The sequence below is a fragment of the Pipistrellus hanaki genome, assembly GCF_964339955.1.
Source record: "Pipistrellus hanaki genome assembly, chromosome: 1".
Taxonomy (NCBI): Eukaryota; Metazoa; Chordata; class Mammalia; order Chiroptera; family Vespertilionidae; genus Pipistrellus; species Pipistrellus hanaki.
In genome coordinates this window covers 41,149,108-41,176,550 of record NC_140503.1, presented here as the reverse complement: position 1 = coordinate 41,176,550, position 27,443 = coordinate 41,149,108, and the positions used below count along the sequence as shown (strand labels likewise).

The following is a 27,443-nucleotide window of genomic DNA, read 5'->3' as shown; positions in this document are numbered from 1 at the left end:
AAAAAATAAGAATGCCTAAATACAAATTTATCAGCCTAGACTTTTAAAAAATGAGATAGTTGGACATATTTTCATCATGATTGGTAATGGATTTGGGCCCCAGTCTTTCCACTTACCCGTTGTGACACTTCTGACAACCCACTGGACCTCTCTGAGCCTGGTTTTTTCATTGACAAATGGCGGATTCCTGCCCTCCTTCCCACAGGATGTTCTGAGAGGCTGAGCAGATATAAGGTGCTGCTCTTATTAAATCAAATGGCATAATCACATGGAAAGCTGTCACCCGAGCCCTCAGCAGGTTCTCAAACTGTGAGTGGAATCTGAATTGAATTAGCATTATTTTTAAAACTCAGTGAGCATTTTCATAATCATAAAGTGATATATAAGCATCGAAAATGAATACATTTATTTCAGAGAGTGGAAAACCATTTCTACAGAAATATCACAATTCCTTCTTATTCTTTGCTGTATACTCAGCACCTATCACCATGTCTAGTATAAAATAGATCCACAATAAATATGTATTAAATGAATAAATGAATACTTCTCTCTGAGTCCCCTTCTGGTACTCTCATTTGCAAGATCTCCCTATCTCTGTTTTCAAGATATTCAGGGTATTCACTGAGGGAGCTCAATGAGATTTACTTTTTCTCTTTAGGGAAGGTGTTTTATTTATATATAAGAAAGTTAACAGTGTATGTCTAAATTAAAATTTAATAAGCCTTTGGTATAAACAGAAGTGGCTATTATTCAGTGTTTCTAATGCTATAAGAGGCACACTGTTAATCACAAGTTAATACTTAGGGAAAGGAAAATAGATCCCAAGGGTTTTGAAGCATTGAAGGAAAAGACCTGTCCCTTTAAAAAGTCTGCATCTTTGTGCCAATAAAACAGACCTGTAATATACAAGAAATAATAATGATGGTGGCGATAATGACTTTTACAATAAACGCAAAGGCGGAGATGACAATGAATTTCTTAGTGACAAGTACAATTTTGTTTCTTAACACGGATAGTGCAGGTAATCTAGTGGCCAACTTTGCCTGTATACAATATTACCTGTGTGACTGTCCTTAAATGTTTGGTTAACCCCTTACATTATAAATTTTGACCTTCAGATAATTGAACACAAGCCTAAGCATCAACTTTTGGATAGAACTTAGATTGAGCCGGGACCGGTTTGGCTCATTGGATAGAGCATCGGCTTGGGGACTGAAGGGTCCCAGGTTCGATTCCGGTCAAGGGCATGTACCTTGATTGTGGGCATATCCCCAGTAGGGGGTGTGCAGAAGGCAGCTGATCGATGATTCTCTCTTATCGATGTTTCTAACTCTCTATCTCTCTCCCTTCCTCTCTGTACAAAAATCAATAAAATATATTTGAAAAAAAAAAACTTAGATTGACATACATACATAATAGGCCCAGTTCCTCTGTCTACATCTCACCTCACCCAAGACTTCAGATGCCCACTCTCATCATGGACATCCTTGCTTTCTATGAATGAAACTCTGGACTTTGAGTCTCAGGAGGTGCCCATCTGGCAGTCACCCTGCATCCTGGGCTTTTCAGGAGGTGCCACAGTTCTAAGGGGGCTCCTGAATCAATCCTGAATCAACCCCACAGTTCCACAGTTCTATAGGGGAAAGGAAAAGGCTCCCTGCTAATGCTAAGAAAGACCAGAAGATTCTCCACATTTGTGTGTTTACAGCGTGTCCCCTCGTATCACAGAAACAAAGCTGAATGGCCCTTTCCTACTTCCTGCTATCACCTATTTTTGTGTGATAAATTTTGTCTTGTAGCAACACAAGTACCTATCAGTAGACAAATGAATATATACACTGAGTGGCCAGATTATTATGCGTTCAGAGATCATAATAATCTGGCCACTTAGTGGATATTGCTTAGCCATGAAAAAGAATGAATTATAGCCTAGATGGTATTGTACTAAGTAAAATAAGTCAGGAAAAAACAAATATCACATGGTTTCACTTAATATGTAGAATCTAAGGAACAAACAAAACAGAAACAAACTCATAGATAACAGAGAACAAACAGATTCACTAGATGGGAGGCAGGTTAAGTGCTGGGTGAAAGGGTGAAGAGATTAATAAGTACAAATTGGTAGTTACCAATCACAGCATAGGGAATATAGTAAAAAATAGTGTAATAATTATTGACACAGACAATAGGGCGGTGAAGGACTGGGATGGGGGAGGAGGGGAGAACCAGGTGGAAAGGAACAATTTTATAAAAATCTTAAAAGTTAAGAACAGCCCTGAACTACCCCCCTCCCACCATGTGGCACAATTGCTTTTCTCATTGATCATATCCAGAGTGCTCTCCAGGACAAGCAAGCTGACATGCTTGGTTCCTCCCAGGTTCATTAAATACATTCTCTTCCTGCCTCCCACATGCCACCTTCATTCATAAAACTTGCTTTTCTGTCACTATACAACGTCCCTTCTCTCAAAACATGTTTCACAATCCAACTCCTCCTAGAAACCCACCTGAATCAATCCCACTTCAACTGTCACCTCATTCTGCAGTTTCTCGGAGCTGAGGGACAGTATCAATGGCCAGAGTAATTATTAATGATAACATTAACAATGTATTGAATTTTTGTCCAGTGCCAGGCACTCTGTTACATATTTTACATGTAATATTTCTAATCCTCGCACCCTGAGGAATGGGCATTACTATCCCTAATTTACAAATGAGAGCTGAGGCTAGCGTGACATGTTCAAGGTCACACAGTTACTAAGTGACAAATCTAGGGTTCAACCCATACTAAGGTTCAAACCAAGCAGGCTGCCGAGCCTGCTTCTTCTCTCGGCAGATGCTCCCTGTGGTACTGCATTGAATTGATGGCGAAAATTCTTTGCAAGTCACTCCCTCCTCCTCAACTACCATCACCAAAGGAAATGTATGTTTCCCTTGTATATCCTCAATATGCTTGTTGAATTGAGCTGAACAGCTTAAAGCCAGAAAACACGTCTCCCATTTTTTTTTTAATATATTCCATCCTTGTGCTCAGCACATAAGGTAATCATTAAATGTTAATGACTAAGCGCAATGGAATAAAATCAGTGTTGTGGTAGCCATTTTTAAGCCTTAAGAGTTTAAATGAGCCAGCCCACGCACAGCACCACAGCTGGGAGCGCCATATTGCCATTAAGCCAGAAGGTGGATTCACGGGATGGGAACATTGAAAACAGACACCACAAGAATGGTTAAGTCAGTTTCCCAAACCACTTTCTACAAGTAGCTATTGCTTTTTTCCCCATAATAATTTCACAATAATTAGCCTGCTAGGTAAAAAATCCCAGGCCAAAAAAAAAGAACAACCACGACTGCGAGTCAGAGGAATTCAGGATAACCAGTAAGTACTGAGCCAAGGTTGGAGGTGATATGGACAATAGGTAGAGCCATTCCCTATTGTCTAGTTAGCAATATAAGAGAACTGCCATCTGGGTTTCTAGTATGAGCTCTGCCTTTCAGAATAAATGCTTCTGTTCTTATCATTAGATTAATGAAGTCCAATCTCACATTCCAACACACATGGATATCAAAATGTATATTTGGTGAGGAATAGTCTCTGATGCTATCTGCCTCTGCTTTCTTTTGCTTTCTTTCTTTGTTCCTAGCATGAAATTTTCTACTTTTTGCCAAAACCTTACTATGTAGCTTTTTAACTTAATTAAATATATAGGCAATTACTGACACCATCTGTCTTCATAGAAAAAAGCACAAGAAGTGACACAAAGGATTGGAATTCTGAAGGGAATACTTAGCAAACAAAATCTTCCAGCTCCACGATAGTGATGTTTATTTTTAGGGGCCCTTATGTTCTTTTAAGTCTTTTATGTTTTTCAGAAATAATGAATTTGGGCTATACTTAAGAAGTAGTGGCTTTGGTATGATTTTTAAAAAAAGAAAATATCAAGTAATCCACTGCTTTTTCAGTAAAACAAAAACTTAAACATGCCGTTGAACATCTGTTACTAGTACAGTCTAACACAGCACTTAAAATCCTTTAAAATCCCTGAAAACCTTTATAAAGTTACATGAATCTTTTGCATAAATGGAACTGTTTTAACAGTGTGTATATTCCTCTAAACATAGGTTTTGCTTCCTTAAACATGAGAGCCATTGTGCTGCCTATTATTCCAAACCCTTAAAAATAAGGGAATGAAATGGCTTCCCTTCTTGAGCGAGTTGGTCTTCCCCTAGCACTGTGGTACCTCCCTACTTATGTCTGTTTTTAAACTGTTTTTTCCATTTTCCTTTTGAGGCATTTCCACAACTATCTCAAAATATAAACGATGTCAAACCTACCCATGGAAACATGATCAAGCAAAGGCAGGAACCAATACAAGTCCAACTAAAACAACAAAATTCACCTCCCTTGGGGAGATCATAGGCAGGAAATACACAGGAATTAGCAGGAAAAGAGCCACACGTGGCCCCAGAAGAACATGGAGTCCCCTGATGTTACCACTAGGGAGGGCAACTGGGCTGTGCTGAAGCTCTTCCCTGAACTGGAAAATCGGGTTTTGAGTTTTTTGAACCCCATGTGGCAACAACGAAGGGTCCTCCTCCCTGTAGATAGAAGTGTGCAGGGCCAGAGGACGGCCCTCCAGAGGCACAATACAAAGGAGACACTTTTCAAAGGAATAGCTATGAAATTTCTATTCATATTAAAGACTTATGGTATGCCAAAGAACATGCTCTCTCAGGTTTGAGGAGGGAGGGGAATCAATGTATGTTCTTTGAAATGTTTTATTCACTCATTGATGATGGAAATAATGAAATAATTTCATGATTACTTTCTACAAATTGCCTTGAAGACACTGTGTAAAATGCTTATCAAATAGAAGTGGAGCTAGAATTAAGAATTTACACCTATCTGCCATGACTGACGGGCCTTCTCGGGTCCTCTCTGGAGGATGAGGGGGAGAGGAGAGGAGAAAGGAAAGAAGGAAGGAAATACCTCCTTTGATCTGTTTCTTTCATTTGCTAGGAATTGAACCTGGGGACCAAGGGTATCAGAGGGTGTCAGTCACTTAAAAGCAGCGTCTGGGGTGAAGCTCAGAGGAGCAGAGGCCACGTGAGGGGCAGAGCCCAAAGGGTAAGCCCGGGCTGAGGACACTTTCTCAGGGGACACTACAGGCTGATTTCCAGTCAGCAGCCTCCGCCCGTATATTCCTGGAAAGTACCACAGGACTTTTATTGATCACAGGTAGGAGCCTTGGCTTTTTGCCTGCCTGCACTGAAGGACAACATTTCCTTGTCCTTACACAACTCTTTGATTTTTGGCTCTCAAGTAATGGGCCAGGTGAGGCAGAAAGGCATTAAGTGACTTGCCCAAAGTCCCCAGTAGATCACAGGCCTTCCTCCGGCTTCAGTAATCGGTGGAGCGTCTGCTCGCTCACATCTCACCAGGTATCCCTTTCCCTCCCCAGGGGGAGGATAATCTCTGAGGTGAAGCCTGGGAGAGGAAACCTGGACTTCAGAGTCAGGCACATTGATCTGGATCCCAGATCTGCCACCCAGCTGTGGAACTTGGGCACATTTCTGGGTTCTTTGGGCCTCTGCTTCCACTTCTATAAAATGAGGATGTTAGGCCCGACAGGCACGGCTCAGTGGTTGAGCACTGACCTTTGGACCAGGAGATAATGGTTCAATTCCCAATCAGACCCTATCTATGCCCAGGTTGCAGGCTCCATCCCCAGTGTGGGATGTGCTGGAGGCAGCTGATAAATGATTCTCTCACATAATTAATGTTTCTATCTCTTTTCCTCTCCCTTCCTTTCTGAAATCAGGAAGAAATATATATATATATATATATATATATATATATATATATATATATATATATATATATATTAATGAGGATGTTAATATTCACTTCACAAGGTTGTGAGATGACAGGAGAAAATACTCACCAGAGTGCCTTGTACCTAACAGACCCTTAATGTACATTAATTTCTGTTCGATTTTCCTTCCATAGTTCTCCCTCCTAGAGTCTGTCCTCCATATAGTCAAATCAGCAGCTTCCTAAATATTGCTGCCATCAATAAAGAAAGCATATTGGCTCCATTGGGTGCCGAATCTTTCAAACACCAGAGTCCATGGGCAACAAAGGCAAAATCCTAGGATCCAGATTCATCTCTTAGATAACCAACTCCAAAAGGTTCCATAAACAGCCCTCCACAGTCAGCAAAGGATCAGAATTTATTGGATTAACATGATGGGGATAAGGAAGTGTCCCATGGGGCTTGTGGGACGGGGCTCCTCAACCCACAGAAGCCAGGCCAAAGTGCTGGGAGAACCCTGGAATGAGCAATAGGAAAGAAGAAGAAAAGTGGATGTGTGACTGACCCAGCTGGTCTAGATTTGACCAGGCCCAGCCCCACTCAGTCCAGGAGTTGATACAAAATGAAAGCCTGTGATGGGAAGCAGGAGGAAGTCTACTGTCTTTTAGAAAAGTGACAATGTGTCCACACTGTCCTCAGAGCTCATGGAGTCTTTTTTCAGATGCTAATATATTATCCCTTTCAGCTCATGGCTGCTCATTGGGCCTCAGGTATTAACCTGGCTGGGCACTGGTTTGCTTCAGTGTAGGTAGCAGATATTTTTTATCTGCATGGAAATGCTTTTTAGGGCATAGGCTGGAATAAATTCAGAGGGCAGTTTGGAAGGTGGTTGATCACGGGCCCTTCATTCAGTCATTATTTACACTAGTAGTGTAAACAAGTGGCCATGCATATTGTGCAGGTGTTCTTCCAAAAATGGGTCTTCTGGAAACTGGAGAGAGAGGGGGGAGGAGGGAAAAAGGAAGGGAGGGGAAGAGAGAGAGAGAGAGAGAGAGATTGTAACATCTCTATTGAGATATCACATGCCATAAAATTCACTCTTTTAAATATACTAATGTAGTTTTTAGTATATTCACAGAATTATACAGCCATCATCAGTATCTAATTTTAGACCATTTCTCTTACACACACACACACAAAAAAAAAATCCCTGAACCTATTAGAAATCATTCCCATACTCTCTTCTCTGTGTCTATGGATTTCCCTTAACTTGGAGATTTCATATATTGATAAATGGGATTATCCACTTTGTCTTTTGTGACATAATGCTTTCAAGGTTCATCATGTTATAGCATGGATCAATGCTTCATTCTTTTAAATGACCAAATAATAGTCCACCATGTGGATGTACCACATTTGTTTATCTGTCAATCAGTTGATAGACATTTGGTATGCCTCTACTTTTTGACTATTATAATGTTACTAGGGGCCCAGTGCACAAATTTGTGCACCTTGAAAGGAATGTGGGCCATGATGCTGCAATGGATACAGAGGCAGGTCTCCGCCCATCCTCTGAACCCCTGCCCAGCCCCTCTTCCACCTCCAGTCCGCTGTCTACCAGCAGCCCTGCTCCCACAGCTGCTCCCACGCTCTGACAGTGCCAGCCTCACTCACACCTCCTGATGGTGCAGAGCCATTGGAGCCGGCACCAGTAGTGGGTATGAGTGGTGGCTCTGGTGTAACTGCAGGTGTGAGCAGTGCTGGCACCAACAGTGGGTGCAAGAGGTGGCCATTGGCCCCGATTGCCCCTCAGGAGTAGGGAGAAGTGGAGAAGCCCTCAGGGGTGATCAAAGGCAGAAGCCACTGCTCACACACACTGATGGCACTGAGCGATTGGGGCTGGCGCCAGGGTGTGAGCATCAGACAGAACCGTGTCATACAGGAGCAAAGAATTTTCAGTAACCACCAGAGGCTCGCCCTGATGACAGCAACTGATGCCCTGCCTTGGTCTGGTGCCCCCACTCATCTGCTTCACCATCCCACCACAGCAAATGCCTGCCATGTTTCATATGCACCCCCTGGTGGTCAGTGCATGTCATAGCAACAGGTTATTCAGTTGTTCTGCCATTCGGTCTATTTGCATATTAGGGTTTTTTAGATAGATAGATAGATAGATAGATAGATAGATAGATAGATAGATAGATAGAGATAGAGATAGATATATAGATATATAGATATATATGAACATTCATGTACAAGTTTTGGGTGTACCTGGTTTCATTTTTCCTGATTATACATAGGAGTAAGATTGATGGGTCATATGGTAGCTAAAAGTTTAACTTTTTGAGAAACTACCAAACTGTTTTTTCAAGTGGTTGCACCATTTCACAATCTCATTAGTAATGTATGAGGTTCTAATTTCTTCATATCTTTGTTAATACTTATTACTATCTTTTTTATTTCAGCCATGCTGGTGGGTTTGAATGGTATTTCTTCTATCCGTGTTTTAAAGGGAAGGTTTTTTGTCTTTGTGTTATTTAATTGAAATCATCCAACAAAGATTTATTGTGCATATATATCAGGCAGAGGTGCTGAATGCAGAGATTAATAAAAAGTCCCTGTTTTCTATCTAATTCTCCTCTCAAGGAATTTCCGAATGTAAACAAACTTGCCTTGGACTTGAAGTCATGAGCTCTGAGTTCTGGTCTGAACTCAACTCCTGACCAGGTCTCTTTCCCTCTTGAGGCTCGGCTTTGAATTTGAGGTGGGCTAGACAGGCCAGTTCCAAGGCCATCGCTCTGACATTCATGTTTCTTGTGTACAGACTCTGCGACCAAGGTAGTTCTTTGTAAAAAAAAAAAAAAAAATTCACTGACTGGCCAGATTATTATGACCACCTGACATTTGTAGGCAAATTAGGCGAACATTGAATTGTGTGGGATATGAAAGCCGTAGGCCTGTTCAAACACCTTTGCTGTCTGCAGTTACCACGATAAAATGTCTTCAATTCACATAGGAACACAAGGATTGGACAGTCCAGCACTGGGGGGGGGAAAAAAGTCATGTGGTCCTATGAATCATGTTTCCAGTTGTATCATGCAGATGGCAGAGTGAAAATTTCACAGAAACAGCATGAAAGCATGCACCCCACATGCATGAGTACAACCCTTGAAGCTGGTGGAGGCAGTGTTATGGTTTGGGGCATATTTTCCTGGCGTGATTTGGGCCCTTTAATTCATGTGGAACAATGTCTGACTAGCCCCACATATCTAAGTATCGTTGCTGATCAAGTTCATCCTATCATGTTGATGGCATATCCCAGTGGAGATGGCTTCTTCCAACAAGACCATGCCAAGGTGCTTGTATTGTGCAGGAGTGGTTTCAAGAGCATGAGGGAAACTTTACCTTGCTTAGGTGGCCCCCACAATCACCAGATCTCAATCCAATTGAGCATTTGTGGGATGAAGTTAAAAGAGCCGGCAGGCAGCTTATTCCACAACCATCAAATCTCACAGAACTGGACAGTGGTGTTCAGATTCCTCACATCACCTTTCAACAGGCATGGTGTCAGATTCCTCACATCACCTTTCAACACCTTGTGGAGTCAATGCCAAGAAGAATCGCCGCAGTATTAAAGGCAAAAGGTGGCCCAACGAAGTACTGTTGGGGTGGTCATAATAATCTGGCCGCTCAATGTATTCAGGTATGTGATTTTCCGGAGCTGTGAGGGAACTGGGGAGGAAAGGCGAACTCTGTGCCAGCTCGTTGCGCTGCTGGGACCAGTGGGCCCGTCCTCATCACACTTTGGCCGGCAGGCCTCCACCCTGCAGAGTCCTCCTGAGGGGAGCTACAGGACAGGAGCTTTCTGCTTTGAAAATCACACAAAATCTTTTCAGAGATTATTTATAGTGACTTTGAAGGAATACTTCTCAACTGAGCAAATCACTCACTAGCCCTGACATTTACGTTATTAAAAGGAGGAGAATAACTATCTACTATCTACAGTATGGGTTATTATATTGAGTTGCTGTAGAAGAAGCATTTACAATTACTGGTCCTAGAAACCTGATAGGTTATAACAATTGGATTTTCATGTTTAGTGCTTAATGTCAAAATATGAGAGTGGTCTTCCCAAAATTCATCATAAAAAAAATAAGGAAATACTTTAAAAGAAATGAGTATATCTGTATGTTAAAAATACAAATAATATAAAACAATAATACAAACAATATCAGTGAGGACATCAGTCTAAAAAGTAATAGAGGGGGATGGTAAATGTATAGAGGAAGAAGAAGGCACTTGGAAAAGGAAGCAGAGAAAGCAAGAGTATATGAAGAGATTTGTGATATTTTTATAAAATTGGAAAACATAAATGCTATTGTTAATGATGCAAGTTTAATTTCAATATTTTCCATTTTGGATACCCTCATTGAATATTGTTCCTGCATATCCTGAAAATTTTCCCAAAGTCACAGAGAAGCTCCTCGCACTACGAAGAAATCAGGCTGTTAATGCTACTAATTCAGAGTCATGGACAGAGCTGGCCAGGAGCCAGAAAACTTGGGCTTTGATCCCAGCTCTTCCTCTAACTGAGGGACCTGAGCGAGTGAGTCCCCTCCCAGAGTCCTCCCTCATCCATAAATGAGGGTATGGGAATGTCAGGGTCATTTTAGGTCTGTAGACAGAGATGTTTAAGACCTCTCTGAGCTCTGCGTGTTTTTCCTTTTAGAAATTCCATCACCCTACGTCAGTGTTTCCCAAACTTCTCTCATGATGAGAATCACCTGGTGGAGTTGTTAAACCACAGATTCCTGAATCCCACCTAAGAAGTGCTAAACTAGAATTTTTGGGAACATACAGGTAAAACTGTATACTTAACTAGTGCTCTAAGACAATTTTACCTATAAGTTCCCCAAAATTCTAGTTTAGCACTTCTTAGGTGGGATTCAGGAATCTGTAGTTTAACAACTCCACCAGGTGATTCTCATCATGAAAGAAGTTTGGGAAACACTGCCCTACGTGCTATCAAATGCATTAAAAGCACTCTCATGGAATAAAGATACTGTAACAATTGTGTTGCATTTAACTGACATGTCAATGTGGTTGATCTCTTTTAAATATTTATTGTTATTTTTGCAGTTTTCTTATTTGGAAGCCAGTAACTTTTTTCCCCCCAGAATCCAAACATTTTGAAGGCCTTTTAAAATCATGGAGGCCCGAGGCATGGTGGACTCTGAGCCCTGAACGTTCAATGACAGGGCCCCGATGTTTTGCTGCCTCTGGCCCCGGAGTCCAAAGGCCCAGTATAAGGCAGTGTCCAGGGTGGATGGTGCAGAGAATGGTTGCTCTCTAGTTCCTCAGAGACAGCTTCATGGAGCAGTTATTTAAATCGTGCCTAGAAGGATAAGTAGTATTAATAGAGACAGAGGGGAAGGCCTCCAATATGAATACTAAGAGTCTTAACAGTTGATCAGGGCCCAGGATGACAGTTCTTTGCCTCTGCAAGAGACTGGGCCATCCCAGCAGCTGCCACTAGGTGGCAACATGCCAAGAGGCTGCAATCCCCTCTTCCTATGGATCTTTTTACGGATTTTAAACAATTCTTAATAGATATCATAATAACATTAACGTGTATTAACTGGAAATTATTACAGTGCACTGTACCACCTTCTTCAAAATGAAGTATCAGGTGTGTTATTTACCACAATGGAGAGCTTGATGCTGCCTGAGGATTGAAAGATCAAATGCGAAGAGACTTCACTAAAAAAGTATGCTCTCAACCTGAAAGCCAGGGTTCTGAGGCTTGTTTGTCAACAGCATCTGGGAAGAGGTGAATGTACTCACAGCTTTTGTAAAGTGGCAAGAACACTAAAGTCAAGAGCCAGGCAAGGGAGTTTCTACGCCTGCCCGGAGCTCTGTCACACAAGTTTGTGCCTGCCAGACCCAGATATGTTGTAGTCACCAACCCTCACAAGCCCTCAAAGATAAAGACCATCACTGATAGGTCTGCGTTCATAGACGAGGAAACCGAGGCCCAGAGAGGAGGAGGAAGTTGAGATCACACAGACAGGGAAGGGCAAGGTCACCTCTCCCACTGAAGTCAACTCTGGCCCAGCGTTCTTCCCATCCCGACGAAGCCACTTGCCTCCACCATTTCTTTTACCCTCTACTATCACCATGTTGGTGCAGCCATCATCGGCTCCCATCCAGGTTACTGCAATAGCCTCCTAACTGGCTGGCCCCCCTGTTCCCATCCTTGACCCCTCATGGTCCCTTCTCCTCACCACAACCCCCTTTAAAAATGTCAGATCAAAACAAACAAAAGAAGAAGAAGAAGAAGAAAGAGGAGGAGGAGGAGGAGGAGGAGGAGGAGGAGGAGGAGGAGGAGGAGGAGTCAGATCATGTCAGTTCTCTGCTCAACACTTCCCAATGGATTCCCAACAGCCTCCACCGTTGTAAACAAGAAATAAGCTAAGCCCTTGGCTCTATTGCAGCCAAACCAGTAAGGACAGGGGAGCCTTGGCCTACACACAGATGTCCTGCCAGCAAGCAGAAGAGCGGGCAGGTGGCCTGGCCTCTACAGCTTCAGCATAGCTACAGGGACCGTGGGTCTGACTGAGGGCTTGGTCTCGCTCTAGGAAAAAACAAGTGGCCCAGCAGGGTTTTCTGTCAAGTTGGGACTGCTGAGGAGGGTGGGCTGTGTGGCACCCTCTGCACTCATTTGCTGTCCCTGTGGACAGTGGAGTCTCAGCCTGCATCTCTCAGTTGCCTTTATTTGAGGACCAGTGTCTTCAAAAATTCTCCACGAGTGAGAAATGTTCACAATCCCCAGTTAGCCTCATTGATGCGCCTGGAGGCAACCGAGGGAAGGCCCACCAGGGCTGGTATCCTGTGATCAGTTGAGGAAAGTGCAGTCCAAAGAGGTGACCTGCCGAGGATCACAGCTATTTGTCTCAGACCCTGGTACCAAGGGCTGGGGCCTTCAGCAAGTCACCCTCCTGAGCATCTGGGAGGAGGAGGATGGGGGGGGGGGGGGGCGGGGAGGAAAGAAAACCTAGAGATGGGTCTGCAAAGCATCTATAGATTCTTAAAGCTCTGAAATTCTATTTGATTTATAAATTAAGTCTCTAGGTCCCATCCCTGCCCTGATGCCCATAAGAGGAGGTTGGCAAGACCGAACCCTTTGCCTCAGAACTTTATTTGCACTTGGAGACAGCGATAGAATATAGGGCCTGGGCACATCTGCCTGCATCTGCACGCTCTGCCACCCATCCATCCTGCCTGTCACAGGCGAGAGGCAGAAGCAGCAGGGGTGAGCAGGCGGCCTCCATCTGCCTGGAACACCTAAGGCACAAAGGGCCTCTCAGCCTCTCCTCCCCACACAGAAGCACCCCAAAGCTTGTGGTCCAAGCAGGGCGCAGAGCTGGGAACAGAACAATTCTGGGCAAGTTGGCCTCTGCCTGACCCTGTCTTCCGGTTCTCACACGCTTTTGTAAGAATAATGAGGTTGCTGTAGTTTCTTGGTTTTCCCTTCTGTCCTGTGTTCTGGCCCCTCCGCCCCAGGCCTCTTGAGGCAGCTGCGGTGAGCCCGGCACCCAGGCGAGGGCAATGGAGAGCCGGCCTCCACAGCACTCCTCCCTACCAACTCTCCTGGCCCTGCCCCTGCTGAAGTGCCAGGGACTTCTCCCGACCAACCCAATCGAAATAGGATGTAAGCCACATGTGTCGTTTTTATTTTCTGTAGCCTCATTTAAAAATAAATGAACATATTTCATTTAACATAACCCAAATGTGATCATCAAACATGTAACCAGCATAACATATTATTTATGAGATATTTCACATTCTCTGTATCTCCTTCGTCTTCGAAAGCTGGTGTGGGTTTTACGTGTATGGTACACCTCAGTTTGAACCAGCCACATTTCAAGGCCTCATATTAGATATGGCTAGTGGCTTCCATATTAGATAGTGCTGATCTAGGAATTCATGAAAGTCCATGTAATTTGCACTTGCCATAATTCTGCAAGTATTAACAATAGCCTATTCACATTTTGTTATATGCTCATCTAGTCTTTTCTATGCATAATATTATTTTTGCAAAGTGGAAGTCACATTGGCCCTACGACTTTAAATCTTTCCCTTGCTATTTTGTGGTATCTTGTTATGTCATCAAACATTATTCACAGTCATTATCTTCAGTGATAAGACCATAGACCAGCCTATCACTTGAATGTGTCATAAGCTTCTTAACCAAGGCCCAGATGTTGGACAGCTGCAATTTTTCAATATGACAAGTAATGCTGAGATGAGTATTTTTATGTTGCTTGTGCTTCCCAAGGCCTCGATGTAAATCTCTCTGGTATTCCAGCCATTTTTAACAAGATGATTTTTGAATATCATCAATCAGTCAAACAATATCAACAAGTGATTTATGACTGGGAGTTGAAATACCTTGGTTTCTCATCCCACACCTTCGGTACCTGGCTCTGTAACCTAGGGCAAAGCACTTCTCAGACCAGAGTCGCTCCATTTATAAAGTAAACTGATTGTATTAGATGGTTTTTTAAGAGTCTTTCTAGCTCTAACCTTCATCCTCTCCCTCTCCCTCACATCTAATCAATTAATCTGTCAAGCTAGTCATTACAAGTCCTACAAGTCATATTAAAGCCACTTCCTAAACATTTAAAAACCCACCCACTTCTCCCCACCCCCGCTCGCAGCGCCTTTGTACAGGCTGCCATCCTCACCCATCTGACCTGTGATGGCGCATCCAGAGTGAACACTGAAGTCCAAAATCAAGAACAGGATTCGTGAGATGTGTGTGAAAGCGGGGGGCTGGCACCGAGGAGATGCCCAGTGAATATTTGCTGCATTTGAATCTGAATCCAGCATCAGGAGACCCACCCTGTTCCTGAAAGGCTGCCAAGGAGTTCACGGTGAAGGGGGAGCCTAGCCCTGCCCTGGATCCTAGGTGCTGTGGGTGCTGTGGGTGCTGTGGGTGCTGTGGGTGCTCTAGGTGCTCTGGGTGCTGTGGGTGCTGTGGATGCTGTGGGTGCTCTAGGTGCTCTGGGTGCTGTGGGTGCTGTGGGTGCTGTGGGTGCTGTGGGTGCTGTGGGAAGACAAAGACTCTGCAGCTTCCCCAGAGGGGCTGGCAGTCTAGAGGGGGAGATAGGAGCCCCTGTACACAAAACAAGCCTGCCTCAGGCGATGTCTGCAATGGGAAATCCAGATGGAGAGCAGAACAATTATCTGAGCAATTCAGGCAAGCCTGCTGTTGATGAAAGGCTTAAAGAAGTGCGGTCTGTTTCTTTTGTGAACCCAGGGGTGAGGGCAGCCTGGGGAAGCCAGAGGACTTAGTTCTGGAAGACCAGCACTCTGGCCTGTGTCTGTAATCTTAGGCAAACTCCGAAGTTCCCTATTGTTTTTAATCCTCACCGAGGATATGTTTGTTTTTGGTTTGTTTTATAAAATGGATTTTGAGAGAGAGAGGATGGAGGCATGTGGAGAAAGAAACATTGTGGCTGACCGGTGTGGCTCAATGGTTGAGCGTTCACCTATGAACCAGGAGGTCACGGTTCAATTCCCAGTCAGGGCACATGCCCGGGTTGCAGGCTTGATCCCCAGTGCGGGGCATGCAGGAGACCGCCGATCAATGATCCTCTCTCATCATTGATGTTTCTGTCTCTCTCTCCCTATCCCTTCCTCTCTGAAATCAATAAAAAAAAATAAAAATAAAAATAATATTAAAAAAAATAACATTGATGTGGGAGAGAAACATCAGTCAGTTGCCACCTGGATGTGCCCTAAACCTAGGTATGTACCCTGACAGGAAAGAAAACCCATGACCTTTTGGTGTACAGGACGACGCTCCAACCAACGGAGACTTCCAGCCAGGGCCTGAAGCCATTGTTTGATCTCCGTATCTTAGTGGTCAAATGGAGCTAGCAGTGATTCTCAACCTTCCTAATGCCGCGACCCTTTAATACAGTTCCTCATGTTGTGGTGACCCCCAACCATAACATTATTTTCGTTGCTACTTCATTACTGTAATTTTGCTACTGTTAATGAATTATAATGTAAATATCTGTGTTTTCCGATGGTCTTAGGCGACCCTGCTAGCGGTTCTCAACCTGCTACACTGAATTGTGAGATTGCACCCCATGATTATGAATGGGGAAAACAGGTATTAAATGGAGCAATCTAATAGCTACACAGGCCACTAAAAACGTGTCTCCTAAGATCCTACTCTCCTACAGGAAACGTTCAATAATTGTAAATGACACTTGTATCAAACTTTATCATGCGATAGGCAATTTTATGTGCATTTATTCTATTTTGTTTCCAAAGTCCCATAAATGTTGTCCTTTGCTCCTTTTATACTTAAGGATAGTGAGATGGAGGGAATGAAATAAGTCATTCAAGTTTACACTGTCTCTGAGGGCTGGATGCAGGCCCTCTGACTCCCTGGTTCTCACTCTTTCCCTTACATGGGTGACCTCATTAAAATCCTTATCACCAAAGCATTAATGTCATTCACATAAATACTCATCACATTTGCTGTATTTACTTCCCTTTGATCAGGACACTAAAACACCAAGCTGAGGGATCTGAAAATATTGCCTGACATGTGAGAACAGCACGTTCACTCTCTGGCACTAAGGAGAAGTGGCTGTCCCCATCTGATCTGCATTGCATGCCATCCAGCAGGAAATATCCAAGTTGACAAATAGGATATTTACAGCTGCAACAGATACTTGGCAGTTAGTTTTCAACAATTGTTGCAAATGTGATTTATTTGCTATTATAAAAGGGCATTGCTGTGCGAACATGACTCCTGAAATTAGCTTCAGTTTAGCAAGGGGCCCTGACAGCTTGACCTCCTAATATCCTTATAATGACGCCATTTACATTCAATGCTTACTCAAGTCACTCACTGCTAGATTTGTTTGAGAGGAGTCCACTCTAGGGCAGACGCATTATGTATCTTACCATACCGAGTTGGTGTGGGGGGTACAGCGAGGCCTTCTAAGAGGGAAGAAAAATGTTTAATCAAGTCCCTCTGAAAATGTGTTGGTTTCCAACTTCCTACAGTGAAAATGCATTACTGCTAATTACAGCATACTCCAGAAATACCATACTTCATGTTTTCTCCACAAGACACTGCCGTGGCATGGATTATATTAAACAAGAACGTGTTTTGATCCTCGTCGACTTTCCCTTTTAACTTGACTGGGAAACTGGTACAGGCAAAGGATCGGGTGGGCCGAGAGCAACGCCGGCCCCTCCAGCAGGGAACAGGAAGAGGGTGGGCCGGAAGCCAGCCAGAACTGTGTTCAAGTCCCAGCGCTACCCCTTCCTAGCTGTGTGGAACTGAGTGCCTCTCTGAACCTCTGTTTCTTCCTCTGGGACATGGGGGTGCTATGGCTGAGGGCGTCAAAATGATCTGAGGTGGGTGTGAAGCACCTGACACGTTGTAGGCACTTGGTGCGCGGGAGGCAGTCATGTTTGTGCTGCTTTTCAAAGCTCAAATGTCCCTTCTCCATGATGCAGCCCTGACTTCACTAGACAAACGCAGTCTGTCCCTTCTTTCCGCCTCAGCAGCGCTTGGCTCTGCCCCTTTATTATATCGAGTGCTGCATTGTGCTGTAATTCATTGACTACGTATGTTTCTGGGCTCCAGTCTTGATCGCAGGACTTGTCCTATTTACCTTTGGCACCCCCGTGCCTAGCAGAATAATATGCCCTGAGCATCGAACTGAGGAGGACTCGCTGGCTTCCGTGTGGGCTTGGGGATAACAAGGGCAAGCAAGGGGATGGGAGAGGTGGCACATGACCCACTTTTGCCACCTCTAGTGTGGCACACAGCAGATGCTCAGTAAATATCTGTCCAAGGAATGAATGCCCGTCACTAAGCACTAGCTTACAGTAACATACAGTTTACATATGTCTACTTTCGGAGCATTTTCATTTTTATTGGGTCATGGTGTCCTAACAATCCTGCAATGCAGCGTGGGTGGGGTTATCATTGTTTCCTGGTTGAGGATACTCTGGCATCGTGGGGTGGCAAAGTAACTTTCCTGCATCTGATGGTAAAGCAGTGGTGGAACTAAGACTTCCATGCCAGCCTCGTTTCCCCTAAGTGTCACATTGACATTCCCCCGGAATCAGGGCAAACTGCCCTTTCCTCATATTTGCTCACTCTTCCCCTCCCGCTTGCTGCCTTTTCGTTGCCCATCCCCTCACTGTCCGGCCTCACTTCTCATAGAAAACATTGCACTGACCATCTCAGAAATGGCAGACAACACGCAGGCAATCCAAGTGCACAGGGGCCCCGTGGCCCGGGGCATCGCGAGCAGACTGTCTTAGCCAGGTGTCTCCCCTTGGGGAACTCCCCGCAAGAACCTTGAATCTTTTTATCCCAACCAGACTGGAGGGGCCATCCCTCCGCTGCAGGAAGTAGAAACAGAAGCAAGAACATCCACTCTCTGGTTCAGTTGGGTCTCGGTGGTTTGGGCGGGGCTGGTGGGTGTGGCTTTCTCCCCCTCGTGGTTGATCTCACCCACGCTCCTGTTTCAATCAGGTGTGGGCCACAGGCCTCAACCTCGCATACAGCGACCAGCTGGCCCTGACTCAGCTCGTCTTGTACATGACCAACGGCCACCTGGATTGCAGTATGAGCACCCTTACCGTGCTCCCCCGACCCCCCAAGAAAGAGAAGAAGAGCCACCTTACTACCCTGTGCATGCCGGTAAGCCACAGCAGCCGCCTGGCGCTCCTGTGTTCGGCAGCCCTGGGCCGCCGCTCCCTGAGCTGGCGGTGTGCCAGGCTCTTCCATTTTAGAGGGAGGAAAGAATCTCAGGCAAGTCACTTAATGTGTGTCTGGACCATAAATGCACAGGTCAAAGGAGAGGGGAGAGGGCATTCCAGAGAGAGTAAGGTCTGGGTGGGAGGGGGAGAGCGTGAGGTGTTCCAGGGTTACATCTGTGTGGGGTTTCCCTCCGTTTTCTTCTCAGCTCGCTGCTCTGGGCAAGAACATCTGCTTCCATTACCAGCAACTTCGGACAAAACCCAGATTTTTCTAACCCCAATTTTTTTTTTTCTTCAGATTTCTAGACCCAATATATTCTACAGATGGTCAAGTCCTCATGGTCAAACTATCCAAAACCACTCCTGTCATCTCCCTTCCCTATCCTGCCTCTTGGTGGGTCAGGCCACAGGCCTAAGGGCACCCCTATCCGCATGTCAATCAGCAGGTCCTGGGGCTGGCGGAGTCTGCCAACCTCAGGTTCCTGGGTGACAAAGGGTCTCCATGGGGACAGTGGGCTAGGTCAGTCATGGAGAAGGAGATCAAACATCAAGAGGCCAGATGGGTCTTAGTGTGGGTGGGATATGAGAGGGGATGGGGCTCGGTCACCACTGCTCTGACAGCTGCCAGAGGTTTCTTCTGCCTCAAAACAGTGGGCTTCGTACCGTTTTTGCCTAGGAAGCTCTACTTGAGGTCCAAATATTGATATATCTAACAGATGAAAGAGGAATTCCAGTGGTTAACAGGACCCCACACGGATACCCTAGAGGTCACTTTTCTGAGAAATATCTCCTGGCTCTGCTGAGCCTCTCGGGGTCCCGGAGATGCCTCTGGACTTAAAAGCCCTTGTTTGACAGTCCCCCAGGGTCCCCAGCGTCGTCCTTCTTGACAGGAACGCAGTGTACATTTGGAAGGCTAGCCTGGAGAAGGTGCCAGATGTCTTGGGGGACTAAGGTAGTAGCCTTTTTCTCCTCCACAACCTACCTGCCCTGTGGAGTAGGTACCCTTGTTCCCAGGAACCCCCTTGATCTATTTACTTATTAAGAAAAGAAGTGGAGCCCTAATTGGTTTGGCTCAGTGGATAGAGTGTCGGTCTGCGGACTCAAGGGTCCCAGGTTCGATTCCAGTCAAGGGCATGTGCCTTGGTTGCGAGCACATCCTCAGTAGAGGGCGAGCAGTAGGCAGCTGATCAATGTTTCTCTCTCATTGATGTTTCTAATTCTCTATCCCTTTCCCTTCCTCTCTGTAAAAAATCAATTATATATATATATATATATATATATATATAATATTTTTTTAAGAGAGAGGAGTAGAGCTGGACTCGGGAGGAGAAGCAAACACGTTTTAATCAAGTTCCAGGACCTGCTGAGAAGCTCTGAGGTCCAACACCCCCTATGGCCTTCATCCAACCCAAGGGACCTACAGAACCCCAAGTTCAATGCTGGAGGGAAGGACAGCAGTAAACCTTGAGTCCTTCTGAGTTAGCAAGCCTAACTCCATGACATTTCAAATAAAGCTGGAAGCTGTGTTAGTATTCAACAGGAGACTTGCAAAGACAATTTGCTACATTTAAGTATGTTGCTTCAGAAGGCCATACGCAGAAGTTGTACTTAGAATTAGAAGCTCTCTTTTATTTTCCCCATCTTGCCTATAGGTTTCAATCCCAGCTACAGGCAGCATATGGGAATTCTCCTGTGATCAAGAGTCTTAAAACACTTTTAGGAACTGCCTGCGCTCAAGAGGGAGGCATTATGATCTTCAATAACTCAAATGTCTCTACAATCACTGAAGAAAGCTATGCAGGTTTCCTGACGTAGGGTAAATTGAAAGTGCTTTTGGTTTTAGGAAGATAAACGAATGTTCTCACTCTAATGCCACTGTGCATGTGTGTTCACACACATGCTCCCATGCACATGTACGTACATGATAGACAATTTTCTTTTTTAATTGATTTTAGAGAGAGACCAAGAGGGAGAGAGAAACATTGATTTGTTGTTCTACTTATTTATGCATTCATTGGTTGGTTCTTCCATGTGTCCTGACTGGGGATCAAACCCACAACTTTGGCGTATCCAGATAACATTCTAACCACCTGAGCTACCTACCCTGCCAGGGCTGTGATAGGTGATTTTTAAAAGACACATCACACTGGCACACACAGTACAGTTGACAATCAAACTGAAGCTTCCTGAACATGTGTGAACAGACTGTGATGCTGCCAGGTTTATGATCAGTCCGTTGACAGCCCCCTTTGAAGACAGAAGAGAAAGGAACCACACAGATGAAAACCATAATGAGGGCCCGTCCAGAACTAACGCCTGGAAAATGCTTCCTTTGGGCCGGTTCCTGTAAGTAACATGCTATGCATGGGGGAAGCAAAACTCTGGACTCAAAGAGCTGTCATCCCATGTCTGAAACAGGTGGCAAAGAACTGCCATTTAGCCTCTTTTAGGCAGGCACATGGGTTTCTGACCCAGGGCCCTGCACAGACGACCAATTGAATTCAGAAACAAGGCTTGATGAGTCCCAGAGGTGCACGTGTTAGAAATGAAGTCACCTAACAACTTTTAAACTTTTAATTCAATGTTTTGTTAGGATAGGCGTAAATGGTTTCTCTTTCCTACCTGTTTTTACATCTCCTCTCTCTTTGTGTCTTCTCCGCACCACAGCTGGTGAGTGGCCAAAAGAGACCATCTTTGCAAACATCTTCAAACAACCCAGGTCATTTATAAGCATTTTTAACAGCACACGATCCGTAATGAATGATTAAGTAAAGCCTTTTGTGTTAAATTATGATGTTAATAATGATTCTGTCTCCTGTAATTTATTATGAATTCTCCGATGCTTCGGGTTTGATTTTGATAGAATGCTGCAACCACGAAGCTTATGTGATGACTTTATTTTTAGAATTCCTCCTTTGAAGGCACACATTTCCCCCACTACCGCTGCTTCTGTAATTATATACAAAACCAATCACTCATTAGAGTTAGGATACATTATCTTCTAGACAGATGAGGCTAAATAAGCAGCACATTAATAATTCAGAGAGCAGTTCATTATGCATGTGGGTGCCTGCTTCGTAACTGAAATAGGAACCCCTCAGCCTCTGCCAACCCTTAAACAATAGTTCTGTGTTATTGCAGCCGCATTCAAGTTTACGCTTGTTAAACTGCTACTTGGATTATTTTATCAAACATTCATTTGTTTGTGGTCCCTTACTGCTGAGAACAGATTTTGGAAGCTCCTTTTTTAAGTTAATGATTTGAGCAATGGGTGTTATTAATTCTCAGAATATTATAAACATGATTAATTTTCAGGCAGAGATTTATTACATAAGGATTTCAACTATGTCAACTGAAATGCATCACTGTCAAAACAAGTATCATGGCAAAAATGGAATATGCTCCACACTTGAAGTGCTGGTGCTCAGAACTAAATCGATTTACATTGTGGCGGAAGCAAAATTATATTCTCCAGCGGAAAGGAGTATTTCCAGCTTCCCATGTTTGGCTTGAAGCGTTCTTGTTAGATTGTGATTTAGAAAGGTAGTTTTATAAAACTAGACTTCTACCGATAATGTTTGTCTTCTATTTCCTCCCTCCCCCTTGTTTTACTAGAAAAGGCTAACCTCTAGAATTCCCACACATTCCCAATGTGGCCAGTGGGAATGTGGAGTAAAGAGCACTGGTCAGAAGTCAGGGGTCATGAATTCTGATCCTCTGTCTGCCTCAGTTTCCTCATTTGTAAAATAAGGGAGGGCTAAACGACCCTCGAGTTCTCTTGAGGGATTTGATTTTATGGGGTCTGGAAAATGGGGCTCTCTACCAAGCCAGGCCTAGGCAGCCTTGTGGACAGTGGAGTGCTGGGGGTGGGGAGACATGTCCTGTCTCCATACCCCAGCCTTCCATTCAAAGGTCTTTTTCATGCAGAATCTTTTAGGAAAGAGTAATAATGTCGTGACAGGCCACATCCTAAGTGTGCCGAGCCACCTCAGCCAGGTTCAGTGAGCCTGAGAGGGGTGGTGAAGGATTGAGAAAAGACAGACAAGATAATGAAAGGTGATCTGGGTAGGGTGCTGCTTCTCTGATGGAGAGACAGCGAACAGACTATAAGCCGTGTCTTTATTTTATAACCAGATGGCACGAGGCAAAGTAAGGGCGTGGTCAAGATGTTTACAACATTCTTGTGGGTTTCAATCCTACTCAGTTACATGCACCTGAACTCTATCAAGCCCACATCACTCAGGCACGTGGGACCATGTGTTCGGACCATAGGTTCAAGCTTACAACTATAGATAGCTGTTGGCTATAATTGTGCTGGGAGGACTCTGCCCTCCAAGATGGAACTTACACATGGCAATGGGAGGACCGTGCCCTCTCATTAGTCCAAGGACTGTGCCCTCATTGTCCAAACTCTGTAGCCGCTCTCTACACCTAAGTCCTCATCAGCCATTACCTTAGCTATCAGTTATATTATACTTTCAGCAAAAATCAACTAGAAGTAAATTCAGCAGGTATTTAGTCAATAACTACTTGGTGTCAGACTCTCTATTAAGCCCAGAGACTGTAAGGATGAGTAGCAAAGAGCTCCAACTTTATTAGGGAACACAGGTAGATCAGCAGATAACTATAATGCATATAATAATACAATTAGAGCCGAAACCGGTTTGGCTCAGTGGTAGAGCGTCGGTCTGCGGACTGAAAGGTCCCGGGTTCGATTCCGGTCAGGGGCATGTACATTGGTTGTGGGCACATCCCCAGTAGGGGGTGTGCAAGAAGCAGCTGGTCAATGTTTCTCTCTCATCAACGTTTCTAGCTCTCTATCCCTCTCTCCTCCTCTCTGTAAAAAATCAATAAAATATATATTTTTAAAAAATAATAATAATACAATTAGAACGTCCAGAATGTATCAAGCCTGACCCCATTCTGGGTACTTTAAGTGCTTTACATGAATCCTTATACAACCCACATATTAGGCGGTGCTATTATTATGCTTGTTTTTAGATCAGAAGACCAAGGTTAAGAGATGCTAAGCAAGTGTGGAAGCCAAGGTTTAAGCCCAGGCCTGTCAGACGTTAGGGCCTGTGTTAGGGGATTGCGAGAGGATGCAGGCCAGGCTAAAGGACCCCACCAGTGCACGATCAGGCCAGGGAGAGACGCAAGAGGGCTCCAGGCCATGTCCGGCCCATCTCGCTCAGTCCTGACCGGCCAGACCCCAGCAGCAAGCGAACCTACCAGTCGAAGTATTTGCCCCCTGGTGATCAGTGCATGTCATAGCAAGCAGTTGAGCGGCCTGAGCATATCATTAGCATATTACACTTTGGTTGAATGGCTGACTAGACACTTAGCATATTAGGCTTTTATTACATAGGATAATTTCCCTTATTTGTGAAATTGTTTTAATTAAGAAATAATAATGAGCTAACATTTTTATAAGCATATTATTTTATAAAATATTTTTATTGATTTTTTTTTTAGAGAGAGCAGTGGAGAGGGAAAGAGAAAAGCATTGATATGAGAAACATTGATCAGCAGCCTCCCTTATGTGCCCCATGGAGATTGAACCCGAAACCTGGTATGTGCCCTGACCAGGAATCAAACTGGTGACCTTTTGGTACATGGGATGATACTTAACCAACTGAGCCACACCGGCCACAGCAAAAAGCTAACATGTTTTGAGTGCTTACTCTGTGCCAGACACTGTTCCAGGGTCCTTATGTACTCATCCAAACCTCACGACTACACTGTCCCCTGTGCTATCAGGCTGGATAAAAGACAGCCCCAGATCACACACCTTTTTCCTATAGAAACCACAGAGCTGGTTAAGTCTTAAAAAATATAGGGGTGTCATGTGTGTTCATCTTTGTTAGCGTTATAATTACACAATTATTAAGCACTTAATATATGCCAGGAATTTCACCGAGCACTAGGGATACAAAGACATTTTACAAACTCCTGTCCTTGAGGAGTTGGAATGAAATAGCACATACACAAGGAGAAACCTAAGCCCTCACTTAAATGCCATTTGAGCGGCTAAAGTTCTTGGGATAAACTGTGGACTGGGGAGGATGGGGTGAGGGAGTGGGCAGGGAACACCTTATTAACAACATAGAACTCAGTCCATCCCTAAATACTAAGACAGCCACTGAGTGGTGAGGAGAGGGAGACCTCCCCCAGGAGAAAGAGCAGAAACAAAGAGAGCCCGGGGTCTGTTAGGAGATGGCAGTGGACCTGCTGGGCTGAGGCAGAGAATCTGGGAAGTGGGGAGTGAGAGAAGTGGTGAGAGATCCACTGAACAAGTTGGGGAGAGTCTGTCCACCCAGCTAAGTACGTGGACTGCCTCTTAAAGGCAAGGAGGAGACACTGGAGTGGTCTGAGCATTGACCATGCTGGGTTCAGGAAACATTCAGTCCGGTGGTAGTGCTCAGAATCCCAGGGACCAGTGAGGAAAGGACCCGCCTGGAAAATGACGTTCAGAGTAGGTCCAAAATGCTCCAGGCCCTGTAGATGCTTTCAAAGAAACAGCAACACAAATAATAGCTACCATCTATCAGTGGCCGGGAGCTGTGCTAGATGCTTACTTAATCATCCAAATTCAAGATCACACATATAGCAAGTGGCTTAATCCGGTTGTAGACCTCAGTCAGTCTGACTCCATGTAACATTCCACTACAGCTCTCCAACCAAAGTCTGGACTAGGATGGTGATGGTAATGAAAAACAAGAGGCAGCTCGGAGACATATACAAAATATCCTGGCTTTGCTTTCAGATTCTTTATGACTCACAAGTCAAGGTCTAGGAGGAGAGGGATTGCAGTCTATGTCTGCAGAGAGGAAGAAACCTCGGGACGGCCTGTCCTTACTTGCTGTCCAGAAACCCACACTGGACACTGAGCTCTTTTGTGCATAGTGTAGAGCCAAGGTAAATAGCACTGAGCTGGATCCCGCTACCAGATGCCTGCCCACCTCTCTCCCTCGCTGACTGGGGCCTGATCTCGTATTTGCTGGTTTATATACTATGGCGGCATAAGACAAGTTTAGAAGACAAAAATAACCTTGGAATTATCTTGTGAATTCATGGTAATTACCATGCAATTACATGCTCAGTAACCACAATGGAGTTCCAGAGTATTTACAGTTCATGTCCATATACAAAAGCTCAGGCTTCTGGGCCTTGGTGGTGCAGGCAAGAGCATGGCATGGTGGGGCATGGCAGGGCGAACAGGCCTGGGGACCAGGCTCTTCCCCCTTGACCAAACAGCTGAGTCAGAACTTCTTATAGCTGGAAATCCCACCAATAATTCCTGACAAGTCCACCAGAAATACACGCTCTTCCCAAAGATGTCCCCTGAGGCCAAGGACTAGAGTGGCTGCCCTGAGCTGTCACTCTCTAGGGATAGTGTGACTAACCTCTGTGCTTTCTGAATTGCCTGCTTCTGCCACCAAGCACTCATTAACCACAAGTTTCCTTTGAGGTCCTAAGTCAGAGGGAAGTGCTATCCAGCTATTTTATTTTATTTATCTATTTTTTCTTTCATACAAAAAACATGGATTTCCTGTTTTGTGCTCACAACATGCCCAGCCTTGGGATTCAGAAACCAAACAGTGCCTGCCCTCAGGAAGCCTCTGGTCATGTGAGGGGGACACCCAGGGGGACAACTCCTGATAGGCCAGATGTGAGACACACGAGGCGCAAAGAGATGTTTCTCTTACAAAAAGGAAATTCCCAATGATTGTAAACGGGACAATACTAGTGGAGGCACACAAACCAAGGCGCATGATGAGCCTGGGAGCCTAACATTTTTATAAATGTGGACTCAGCTTACACGTGGGAAGAGAAAGCTTAATTAATAGTACCGATGTGACCATCAGATATAATACTTTACATCAATGTTGAAGGGACGTAATATGTGGGGGAAATATGTCTCAAAAGGTGAACATGAAATCTGTATGTGTGTGTGTGTGTGTGTGTGTGTGTGTGTGTGTCTGTGTGTGTGTGTGATAGTCAGTCTCAGCTGGGCACTCAGTCAGCCTCAGTTTCACATGTGATCCCAGAGACACAGAGAGTATGAAGCAGCACAATAGATAGTATCAGATCTCATGAACTTTGCAGCCCACTGGGGATCAATAGCATCTCTTTTTCCTTCTATTCCAAGTACTGCACTAGGGCAGGCACCTGGATGCCCAGCACTGGAGGGACCCCAAAGTTCAAAATCTGGGCTGAGAACCCTCATTTTCTATGCCTGAAGGTTGGCTGTGGCCCTGTTTGCCATTCTCCAAGTTTCCAGTTATCCAGGGACAAATATAATTGATTGTCAAAGGCATATATCACATCACGAAGGACATGCTACAGAACTCCCAGGTCCCAATACTTTCTTTTGTATATATTAAATTTAAAAAAAAAAATAGGAACTATTACAAACTGAAATACTTTAGGCCTACTAGAACCAGTCTCTTTGGGGTAGCTCCCACTGAAAGGCAGACAAAATAAAGAATATCCGTTTCCCAAAGAAAGCAGTTGAAATAACAATTGTAGCATCGGTGCTGTCAAGGAGCCAACTGTGCTGGGTGACTTGTACTGAAGAGAACAGTACAAAAAGGGGGGAAGGCTACTTACGTGGGAAACCTGGCCAAAAGCACCTGAGCCAGAGATCAAGATGCCTCCTCAGTCCCCTGGATTGAAGGTGATGAGCAGGGCAGCTTCCCCATGTGGTCTTCCTCTCAAAAGCACATTACCCCATTCTAATCATGAGAAACATTGGACAAACCCAAAGTGAGGGGTGTTCTATGTGACCTAAACAGTGCTCCTCAAAACTGTCCAGAT

At 44.5% G+C, this 27,443-nt stretch overlaps 1 protein-coding gene across 1 annotated transcript in view; it reads left to right on the top strand.

Annotated features, from left to right (window-relative positions):
- IQCH (IQ motif containing H) overlaps positions 1–27,443 on the top strand; it is a 192,115-nt gene that overhangs the window by 146,288 nt on the left and 18,384 nt on the right. Inside the window, exon 17 of the mRNA XM_084879603.1 lies at positions 18,397–18,564. Coding sequence (XP_084735729.1) covers positions 18,397–18,564 — 168 coding nt within the window. The remainder of the gene's footprint in view (positions 1–18,396; positions 18,565–27,443) is intronic.